General features: G+C 45.3%; 3 protein-coding genes across 4 annotated transcripts; 1 reads left to right on the top strand and 2 right to left on the bottom strand.

Moving 5' to 3' along the window:
* Positions 1–701: 701 nt before the first annotated feature.
* LOC111080574 (protein eiger) lies at positions 702–6,404 on the bottom strand. 2 transcript variants are annotated; one of them, XM_022376268.2, is made up of 7 exons: positions 5,456–6,404; positions 3,379–3,504; positions 1,975–2,276; positions 1,794–1,904; positions 1,651–1,733; positions 1,454–1,549; positions 702–1,369 (listed from the first exon to the last, which is right to left on the bottom strand). In XM_022376268.2, exons 1-7 carry the CDS (start codon positions 5,621–5,623, stop codon positions 999–1,001), a joined length of 1,257 nt encoding a protein of 418 aa, XP_022231960.2. In that variant the 5' UTR covers positions 5,624–6,404; the 3' UTR covers positions 702–998. The 2 variants fall into 2 exon arrangements, with proteins under 2 accessions (XP_022231960.2, XP_022231958.2); XM_022376266.2 differs by having other exon boundaries at positions 1,454–1,567.
* A 1,900-nt stretch (positions 6,405–8,304) lies between these two features.
* On the bottom strand, positions 8,305–9,664 carry LOC111080589 (putative gustatory receptor 59e). Its single transcript, XM_022376293.2, has 2 exons — positions 8,495–9,664; positions 8,305–8,418 (listed from the first exon to the last, which is right to left on the bottom strand). The coding sequence occupies exons 1-2, from the start codon at positions 9,596–9,598 to the stop codon at positions 8,305–8,307; spliced, it is 1,218 nt and encodes a 405-aa protein (XP_022231985.2). The 5' UTR covers positions 9,599–9,664.
* Positions 9,611–11,228, top strand: LOC111080590 (putative gustatory receptor 59f). The gene is made up of 4 exons (XM_022376294.2): positions 9,611–9,788; positions 9,847–10,756; positions 10,807–10,959; positions 11,013–11,228. The coding sequence occupies exons 1-4, from the start codon at positions 9,727–9,729 to the stop codon at positions 11,106–11,108; spliced, it is 1,221 nt and encodes a 406-aa protein (XP_022231986.2). The 5' UTR covers positions 9,611–9,726; the 3' UTR covers positions 11,109–11,228.
* Positions 11,229–11,629: the final 401 nt, after the last annotated feature.

An 11,629-nucleotide genomic window follows, 5' to 3' on the forward strand; every position in this document is an offset into this window, starting at 1 on the left:
CCACGCGAATTACAGCCAAAGTTCCGCGTACCGCCATCACCTTCGCCACCTGTTACATGGACGCGGACGCTGCGCCGCAGTCGGCAGTCGGCAGTCGGCAGAGAGTGCATTCGTTTCGACAATCATTCCCGATTATCGCTTCGGGAATTATTGAATGTACCCGACCCAACATATGTAATATGTACATATGTACATATGTGAGTAGCTATATACTTATGCCTGCATGGCTATGGTACATAGATGAATCTCCGCTCCGTTCGGCACTGCAGCAGCGCATCAGCAATCTGTTTGACGTCAAGTCGCATTGCTGTCGTTTCTTGTCCAACTGTACCATCCATTTCTGGTCCCGATATGCCCAATACGTGTATATGCCAGTGCCAGCCAGGAGGGGCTGCTGACCAAAAATAGCGAAAAAAGGTGGGCGTGCAAGGGACCTGGGCCGTTGCCATGGTTATGTTATAGGTAAGCTGCCCGGGCCCAGAATGAGCTGCAGCCAAAAGCCACTGCCACACTCTTTGATGCGTGGGGCTTCAGTTTTGCACAAAAGCCGAGATGCAAATTTAAAGCAATAATAGAAAAAATAATCTTTACAGGCAAGCAAAAGGAAGGAAGCAATCAGGATGCAAAAAGGAATACAGAAACAGGCATAGCATGGATCATTTTTAAATTAAATGTAATTTATAAGTTAAACTCGATTTTTATTCACTTGTTTTCATGGTATCGTAGAGTTTATACGCAAAGGAATAGAATATATACAAAATAAATATGAATTTTCATGTAGTTTTCAGCATTTAGCATTTTCTCCGTTCATTGTGCATGATTCGGCTTGAGATTATGTGTAGATTATGAGTGTAACTAGGGCTAAGGAAGGGCTACGAACTAACGGATCCATATCCATGCAGGCGATGGATCGTATTCACGAGCAGTCCAGCGCAGGGACAGGACTACTAAAGCTTAAGCTGGCCACGAGGCTGGCTGGTTGGGGGCTTTCTTCCAGCCTACACTTTGATGATGCCAAAGTAGCTGCGATTGTTTGAGTCCCTCAGCAATACATTGCGATCGCTGTGAATGTCGCGCAAGTGTATCGACTCCTGTTCGCGCAACTGGATCAGGCCGCTGGTGTGGCACGTGTGCACCTTCTGGGGCATGTTCGTGGGCACCGTGTTCAGGCACTGCAGGAAGGCGTTGTGTCCGTGGAACACAATGAACCCGTTTTGATCGTGCGTGTTGTTGTAGCAGATCTGTGCATACACATAGTACAGTCCCGGCTGATGGGCCGTCAGTACTCCGTTGCTGATGCTGAAGTACTCCTGCCAGGCGGTGTCGCTGCCAGCTGTGGCATGTCCAATGTACATGTCACCCTGGTGCGCTACGGAAAAAGCAGAGATTATCATCATCAGAGATCTTTAGAGGTGGCAGGAGTGGCAGGTCTGTGTCTGTCTGGATAACTTACAACTCAGTTGAATGGGGGCATTGTGGTGCGGCACCTTGCGATTTAAATGGAAGTGAGCGGCTGGGGTGCGGGAGCCGGAATCGGTTGTGGATTTGGCTGAAATAAGAGATTCACCTGCAAGTTAACAGAGACGCAAATAGAGTTTTGGTTTTCCTTTTGGAATTAGTTCGCTGCCAATTGATTTTGCGGTTACACACCTTTCCGTACCAGAACCCGCTGCCGTCCGATGCGGGACCGCAGCCTGCGGCGATGATGGTGTTGCTGCTGCACCGAGGAAGAGCTGGAAAAACCTTTGGTTGTGAATGTGAATGTTGACAATCTCTAGATGCTGGACACTCACCGCTCCTTGGCCTCAGTGGAGGCCGCCTTCTCATTCAGCTCCGTTTGGTTGGCTTGGGTTGTCTGCACCTCATTCCGGACATCGGCGTCAGCAATCGAGCGAGACTTCCTCCTGTGGGACATCCGATCAATAAAAATGGTTCAAAATCAAAGTCTTTGCCTCTTTGCGCCTGTTTGCTCACCTATGCTTCTTCTTTTTGGAATCGTTGTAGTTGGTAAAGTCATCGTAGACGTTGTCATCGTTCGAGGCAGAGGAGGCGCTGTTGTTGCCATCCGATTCCGGTTCCTCCACATTAGGCGCTGGCGTGGTCTCATCCGGTTCATCGTACTCGTCATAGAGGCTGCCGTCTCCTTCATCCATTCCATGGTCGATGAAGAAGCCATCCTCCGTATCCTCAGCATCTGCATCTATGTCCTCATCGTCGTCGTCATCGTCGGGGATGCCGTCCAGCTTGTTGGGATATTCAATGAGCGCATTCTCGTACTGCAAAAGGGAGTAGGTCAGCATTTGGGGTCAGCACACTTGGCCAAGTACGATTACGTGACTGCAGCTAGCCCGCGAGTCCTGTTCACGTCTCACATTCATTTGGGGAATTCATTTATGGACGCGTCACGTCGCATGCCCCAAAGCCAAATGCTGTTTCATCATCATCATTCCTAATTGATGGCGCCTCGCGCCTTCCGCAACAACAACGCAAAAAAAAACTCTCTAGAGAATTGCTTGCACAGATGCCCAGCCCCAGCCCAGCACCAGTCCCAATTTCCGCAGACAAAACAAAAAATATAAATAAATCTTAAAACGATCTCCGGCCATTAGGCCATTTGATGAGATCAGATCAATCGTCACTTTTGGCTGCAAGCGCCTAAAACCAACAGCAAACTCTTGCCTTGAACGGATCCATCTACATATTATTATTATATATATTGTATATCTACATACATATATCTGCCACCAGATGTATAGAGAATTATTGCGGCTTTTGCCCCATGTCACTGGGGGGCTTTGCGGGCCATAAATTGTTCTGTGACCGGCTGGCGGCGCTTCATCGTCACCGAATGTATCTCATAGTTAATTGAGTGTTCTTTTTAGTTCTCATTATACATATTATGATAATCTATCACAATTCCCTTGCGGCTTTTTGTTTTTGCATGCGTAAAACATTAATTAAAAGCGGAACAAAACAACAAAATCAATGGAAATTCTTTGAGCATATATATTTTAATTTTAGCAGGCCTTTCTATAAATATGTGTGTGCCACACTATTTCCACATACATATATCCGAGGCATAGTTTTTCGAAAGAGATGAAACAAATGTCGAGTAAACCCACTCGACAAAGTTGTACCCTCTGCGGGCTTTTCTTCTATATAGAATCTATAGCGAATTATCATTTGCTGGCTGAATGTATACTCTTCACGTAAAAAACAACAATATTGCGTGAACACTTTGAGGCGCACAATATTTTTGACTTGGTAATTCGTATTTACCACCGACAAATGTTACGACTTCTCTCTCTCTCTCCATCTCAATCAGCCAGCCATCGCTACTTGAATAACTAAGTTATTCTTGTATGTATATTGACTCACCTCCTTTTGGAAATCGTCAAGCTCATCCAGATATTGTATGCCCAAACGCTGCTGGAGACTGCTGACGACCCGCTTAAGACTCTGCAGCTCCTTGTCCAAATGCGTGACACGCGACGACTGCCAGATCTGGAAGGAACATTTTTATATTATTGGGGACTGGGACGCTACTGATCTAATCCAAAAAACTATTAAACACTTTTCCGTTATCTTTAGCACTCTCGCAATTAATTTAATACGCTTCAATTATGGTCGGTAGACGGTGCTAAGGCCCAACACATCATATAACACCCAACAGCCGAACTTTTGACACCCACAAAAACAAACGAAAAAAAAAAAAACTGAACAAACAGATAGATGGGGCAGAGGATGATCACTGATGGACAGGCAGACAGACAGACAGAGAGAGAGAGAGGAGACAGGGAGAGAGATTTCATAAAGAAACGTCGACGGTACCGACATCGCCACTCAGGCACATAATCTTTTTAATGGATCATTAACATTCGGGGCGAGCAGCAGCAGCAGCCACAGAAGAATACATACGAGTACATTCACATATGTACATATATACTCGAATAAATATATTTCTCATATTTCGACTGCGACACCCGAAATGAAAGAAAAGAATGGCTCAACTTGGAGCCACTGTACACGTTACACAAATAAGGCAGTACAAAAAAATAAAAATGAAAACAAAAATAAAACTTGTGCTGAATTCTTGTATAAATTATGGACAGTACATCGGGCCCAAGAAACTTGTTTCGCTGTCGAGCTTGTGGCTGTCTCGTGGACGGGGGGGGGGGCTGCTGATTCCAGTGAACCACTTTCCATTGGGAGCTTATCTATAGATCGATTGTAGCGCCTGCAGTTTGTCACTTTCACGGGGCCCTGATGAGGGTCAGTCGCCGGTCGCTTGTCAGGATGTGGGAAGGGGGAGGGCACAAAATTCAATTGGAAAATCTTAACAAAGATTTATGGAGAAAACAATGGTTTGTGGCTCACGTCAAACCGAAGCCAAGGCAAGTCCAATCGTTTTTACAAGTCAATTGACAATTGTACGATTTCCGTTCACTTAAGCCAAAAGTTGAGGTTGATTGTGTCCAGGAGTAGTCCGGGGGGCACCACGTACATACACGACTAAAAACTGCAGCGTGTACAGACCAGAGTTGTATAACATAGCATTGCAATTATTGTTGTTCAGTTTTGTAGAACAGTTCCGCAACTAGCTATCAGCAAAAAAAAAAAAAAGAAGAAAACATGACCCTACCATCCCTACTGGGAAGCTCAAGTCACGACAGAGATTCATTTTATCGAGAGAAAAACAAGCTGGAAATGCAGAACAGAGGCAGAATCATCCCCCAACTAAATGGCTACAACAATAGCAAACAAAAAGTATCTGATACGAGTACATGTGTATCTGCATCCGCTGCTGTCTTGCGGCTTGTTTGGATTAGCTGGATCATTAGGAAGCGATTTTGCCCAAAAGACTTGTTGGTGACGACATGCCACGGATCAGACAACGCCATCGAAGCACCTAAATATAGTCGGGTGCCAAATTATATAGAGCCATATCTCTGACGATCACGCATTATAAAGTCTGCTATTACGAGTATTTTGAATATTCATTTGGCATAAACAAATACCTAATGGCAAACATCTTTAGAGGCAGAAGCGTGCCAGAGGTTAAATATTCATTTTAAGATTACGAATTTGGGTTCGGGGGGGAGTCTATATAAATATATATGGTATGTCAAGGTCCAATTTGCATATACACATATATTTATTTTGTATTAGATACTGAAACAATATTTCTCTAGGCTTGAGTGGGAATGTGGCATCCGGTTTAAAGTGGTTCAATGCGGTATCTCGGAAAATGTTGGGTTCTCCCTTCAAATTAATAATCAAGTGGTTCCAAATGGCACTAGAACGTAATGGAAACAATTATGATACGCAAACTAATCAATTTGGAGTACAAATGAATTGCAAAATGCTCATATCAATGGGGAATTCTCACTGATTACGTACGGATGGCTCACACCAGTGCACATCCAACCAATCTTCGATCAAATCGAACACTTACCGTTAAGCTGAGGATGGCTACGACCAGGGCCAGACCGACAACACTTAAGACAATTGGGATGAGCTGTCGCGTCTTGCGCTGGGCTTTCGCTGCGCTCGATTGCTTGTCCGGAAAACTGCCGGCGGCACTCGTTGGTGTTATAAACGGTTTGAGTGTCTCAGCTGTCATAATGTATACGATACGCTGCTACGCACAGTTAATCAAGCGGAAGAGTAACGTAACTAGAGCCAGGCTGGGGAAGACTCTGTACTCGGATGGAGTCTGACTTAAACGATCTGATCTCTATGTCGCGCTCTTGGATCTAAGCGACTGTCTGTCTAGTCCACTCGACTCTAGCTGTATTAGCTAGAGCTTTGGACTCACTCGCACTCACAGAACACAGCGCACTACCGGAACGAACACCCTCACAGAGCGCTCTCGAGGCGACGCGAGATAAGCTTTGACATCAAGATAAACCACTTGGGATGGGATGCGGTGCGATGTGCCCTTAGAAACTTTTCCCTACAAGCGTGCTAGTACATATGTATGTATGTATGATGTATACTTGTTTATTTTCTTTGTTTGTTGTTGTTTGCTGCTGCCTTTTTCCTTCTTTACATACAAATTGATCGGCAATTTGCACAAGAGCTTCTCGAAACAAGTTTTGCCCTGTCCAGGCACTAGAGATAATGTGCTCTGTTCTGTTCTTTCCACTTCCTCGTATGGTATGTACGTTTATCAGTTCTCGTCTGATAAAAGAACAGAGACAAATTAAATTCTGATTTAAGCAGATTGCACTTATTTTTAGCGGGTCACAACACGGCACAGAGAGTTATGGCCCACAACAAAAGTTTTGGTAAACTAACGCGAAAAACGGTTCACTCTTATCCCAGACCAGGCGAGACACTCACGCACGCACGCGCTCTTTCCGTTATGTTTACCGGTTGACGCGACTGTTTCTGTCGACGAGTCGAATGAATCTGAAATCTGAACGATGCGGGCAAAGGCAAGACACAGACATGATCGCTTCTGTCTGAGCATGCAAGAAAAGAGGGAGACAGTCGTCGCTCTCTCTCTCTCTCTCAGTCTCTTGCCTGCGCTATTTCGTTCTCTGTGCCTGGGTGGGTGAGGATGGATGTGATGCTTACTTAGGGGCGCATGCGCCATTTACTTACACGAAATTAATTATTTTGGCAAGCATCGCACCGGGGGGTTGCAATATTCCATATGGCTGGCGATCGATAGCACAGCCCACAGCCAACAGCCCACAGCCCACAGCACAAAAGCCTCTTTGACTTTTGCGCAGTTTTTTGTTCCCTCTGCTGTTTATTGTTGTCTGTGTTTACTCAAACCTCCCCCTAGGTTGTTTTTTGGCGTTTAATGGGGGTTGCTAAAGTTTAGATGCACCACTCCAAGTGGCCACACATCCCCTGGGAACATGTGTGGAATGTCTCTCTCTCTCTCTGGTGACATTTTCGGAACGCAATTAATTGGATTTTGAAGCAGGGATCGAGCCCCAGAAACCGATAAGCTGAATGAACTTTTAGCATTTCATTAAAATCAAATTTATTATTACCTAGAAGCAATCCGGCATCGGCTTATCAGCTAACCTAAGGCGACCCATAACGGTGACCAGATTGACGAAATATTCCCCAATGCGGATTCCAATTATAGCCGGGGAAACCATAAAACTAATGCTGATCTGCAACTGCCACCGTCTCGACAATCTGTCTGTCCCACTGCCAAGCTGGCCGTATCATAAATCTCTCTCTCTCTCTTTTTCCGCAGTGATTGTGCATACAGATGCAAATGCCATCCGTCGCTTGCCAGCTAATTAGTTTTGAATCGATGGCGACGACAGGTAGCGACAGGTCTTAGGTAGGATAGGATAATGTGCCACCGCGATATGACGGGGCCGGGCTGGTCAACACGCTTCCGGTCGTCCGGCTCGGCTCTCTACTGCCAGATCTGATGCACCAAGAGGCACCACTTAAGCCCGAGACTCGAGTCCAGACAAGAGTCGAGATCTGAGAACCGAGAACCGAGATCTCAAGGCGCACTTTTCAAAGTCAATGTCGGGTAATTGACGTTGCATATGTATGGCTCGTATATCGTACAACAGTATATTTCATTCGTTTCATTTAATTGCTTCATCTCTCCCACTCCCTCCACTCAGCAAAAGCATTTTACAATTTTCTTGGGGCATACATATATGAAGTAGATTCTTTATTTGCAGACATTTATAACGCGAAATTTATGAGACTCCAGCGATGCTTGAAATGAATTTCTTTTTAGCTTTATCTCTTCCTTGTCTTGTCTGTTTCTCAGATCGATTTAATTGGAAGTCACCCGCAAAACTCATTCAATCGTACATACCATACATATGTAGGTACATATCTCTATCGCTGTTTGGCGTAATGAAAATTCGTCCCGATCATTAATATATGACAAGCTTATAGTGTATGTATGTATGTATGTATTTATATCTGTTTCAATGCCAGAAATGCCAAGTGGCGCTCGTACGAACGTTTCAAGATAATGGCATTCATTTATCAAACGATGTACAATTGGAAACAATAGAAAAGCTTATCAAAAGCAACTGATAAGTGATTGTATTAGCAGACAAATGGGGAAAAGGAAAAACATATGAACACATATCAAAGATTGTGGCTTCCATTATATCAAAAATCAATTAATTTTGCACTTGGCACACATTTCAATAAAAAACGTTTCTTTTTTAAATTCAAAAACAGAACGTAGCGCGCGTCTTTAAAACGTAGACAACTCTGGCCGATATCGATAGACCATCAAGAATCGAGTACTTTGCAAAACGATACCAAGTATAAATAGCAGTGCGCAAATTCAAAGTATTACGGAATTATTAAATGAGGCAGTTTATTCAAACGTATATCCAGCTTGATCGACTTGTTCCCCAAGCCGATTTGAATTAGGAATATGACAATGGCCATCAGCACCCCGATAAACTGTCAGGGAACGGAAGAGAAAAGAAATATCCTTTAATTGTTTCAACTAAAGGGTTAATTGGTTCTGGTTGCTTACCCCACCCATTGCCAGCGTGTCCAAATCGATGACGCCGCACGCGAGCAAGGGTTGGCCGATGCTCGTCTGGAGCTGCACCAGGAAACGATTAATGGTGCGCTCGAGATGGCTGCCACACACCTCCAGCTGGTTAAGCTGAAGGCAAAAGTGGCATTCCTGCTCCACCAGCTGCTCGTTGACGGCCAGGATGACCCAGATGCGTGAGCCGTGCATGACCAGCCACAGTATGCGGTAGAAGAGCAACAGACCCGCGGCCCATTGCGGCCGCTCAAAGAAATTGAAGACCAAGTAGAACTCCTCGCAGAAGCTGCACAGAGAGTTGCCAAAGTTGAGCAGCAGGAAGAGGCCAAACTTGTCCAGCAGCTGCCTGTGCAGACGATCGATGGCAGTGTACGTTGAGCGCAGCTCATCCAGCACCAGAGTAGTGCATCCGCCAGCATCCACCAGTGAAGCAAAGAACAGATCATAGCGCGCGTCCAGCCTCACGATACCTTGGGGTGGTGGCCTTTGGCGTACTTGCAGCTCCGCCAGACGGTGGCAAAGATGTGCCTGCAGCAGCCAGAGAAAGTGCACGGCGAGGGCGTATTGCAGCACACCGAGGCTGATCATCAGAGCGGGCAAATTGTATACACTATTGCTGATCCACGTAGTCCACCAGTTGAAGTCGTAATTGACAATGTCCACCACAACGCAGGCGCCATGGAATACGATGGTTTGCACCAGCAGGAGACGAGTCCTCTTTTCGTGCTTTCGGTAAAGTCTACGCGCTACTCCCACATCCTGCTCGCCGATGAGCCGATGAATCTGCGTCTCCACGTCCCTGGAGTACGGACAATTAAGTACAGCGTGGAACACCAGGAGGCCAGTGATTGTAATGTTGCCTGGGAACTCCATCAGATAGAGCAGCTTCTCGATGGTCGGCAATTCGGCGTCAAACACAATGCACTTCCAGATGCAGCCAGTCCACACGTAGCTCAGCAGAAGCACGCACCAAAGACAGTGAATCCATCGAGCGAATCCCCTGCTTGCAGTGGGTGCCACGGCCAGGCAGCGGCTGATGGTCAGCAGGTGATTTCCCCAGCGATTGCTAATTGAACTGCTCATCTGCACGGCCCTTTAGTTAATGATTTAAACGAAGCTGAAGAAACATAATTTGGCTCAATTGATTAATGTTCCTGTGACAGGTCAAAGCAGTTCGAGGTGAAGTCTCCTCAATGTGATTAGCATTCGATATGTGGAAGCCGAAGAAAGTGCCACGAAAGCGTCTAAAGGCGGTGCAAAGGATGCCGAACGGGTAAAGAGAAGATTCATAAATTGGAACTCACATGAAATGATGTTCCCTACCATTGCAGTCATCCAACGTTTCATCAGGAATTTGAGGTGAAATCCAAACGTCTCTACAAAGGCTTGAATTGGCTATTCTGGATCTCAGTTCTGGCCAACACCGCGCCCATTACTGTCCTGCCTGGTCGCCAGGGCAGAGTCTACCGCCATCTGCATCTCTGTTGGATGGCCGTTTGCTACGGCTGGTACTGCCTAGCCTCCTATTGGGAGTTTGTGCTCATCACCCTTAACAGGGTGTCCCTCGATTGCTATTTGAATGCCATGGAATCGGGCATTTACATGGTGCACAGTGCCTCAATCTTGATCCTCACATTCCAATGGAGACACAGGATACCCGCCGTAATTGCTAGCATAGTAAAGTCGGATCTGGAGCGGGGATATACGATTAAATGCTGGCAGATCAAGCGCTTTTTGCGGCTGCAGCTCTCGCTGGTCTTGGTGTTGGTCTGCTTAGCCTTTGCCATCGATATTTTTAGCCAGAGATTTGTTGCCTACAAGGCTGTACTCAGCATCAACAGCTATGTGATGCCCAACATCATCAGCAGCATCTCCTTTATCCAGTACTATGTCCTGCTGCAGGGCATAGCTTGGCGCCAGGCCGCAGTCACCGAATCCCTGCAACAGGAGCTCCAACACTTGCCAAGACCACGACGGTGGGAGGTACAAAGATTTCGCTTGCAGCATGCTGAGCTGACCTACTTCACGAAGCTGGTTAATAAGGCATTCCAATATTCCATTGTCCTGCTGGTGGTTGGCTGCTTCTTCAGCTTCAACCTGATTCTGTTCCTTGTGTACAAGGGCATTGACGTTCCGGAGCTGGCAGATTGGAACAGGTGGATCTACATGGTGCTGTGGATGGCCATGCATATAGGCAAGATGCACAGCCTTCTCTACTTCAACCACAAAGTGCAGCAGGAGGTAAGTAGCCTAGAATCGTAATTCCCATTTATAATTGCTTTTCCTTTCAGCAATCCAAATGCTTGGCCCTGTTGAATGGTGTGCAATCTGTGGGACCCGACCTTCAGGAGACCTTTCACCACTTTATCCTCCAATTGCAAACAAATGTACGCCAGCATGTTGTCTGCGGCGTCATTGTCCTGGATCTCAAATACCTTTCGACTGTGAGATTATATCTGAATCAGTGAAAACGTTTACTTTAAATTCTAAATTACAGCTGCTGGTGGCCACTACAAACTTTTTTATATTTCTTCTTCAGTACGATGTCACCTACGAGGCCCTGTCCAGGCAAGGCAATTTTACAAAATCGTAGAAAGAATTGTGCGACTTTTCGAAATTGCGTTGTAAGTTTATTTACGGTATATCGGCATATAATGGTACAATCTATTTAATCTATTAATTAAAGTAAATAGGGTCTACAAATGTCCATACTCATAGCAGAAAACTGGTTGAACAGCAACTTATGGTTTCTGCCTTGACTTGTTTTGTGCTTAAACCCTATTTTGTAAACAATCCAATAAAAAGTGGTCCTTCAAATGAACCAATTTCGTAGTAAATTGTTTATTCTGTTGGATAATGTTATATTTTTAGTGCTGAGTATCCCAGCTAGCTAGCAATATTAAGCCGAATATTAAAATCGAGGAAGATTAATAGAATAGAACGTTAACCCATTGTTCAGGGGTATTTAATATTCCCACAAAATGTATGAAACTTTAATCATTTTAGCGTTGTTCAGGTGAAAGATATCGGGGTCATTTTTTATTAACTTAGGGTAAGGGAAGGAATGGAGCTACAAGGAACATATACAAATAGCATTATTTTCCGCGGTTTTAC

This window comes from Drosophila obscura, unplaced genomic scaffold (assembly GCF_018151105.1).
Source record: "Drosophila obscura isolate BZ-5 IFL unplaced genomic scaffold, ASM1815110v1 contig_186, whole genome shotgun sequence".
Taxonomy (NCBI): Eukaryota; Metazoa; Arthropoda; class Insecta; order Diptera; family Drosophilidae; genus Drosophila; species Drosophila obscura.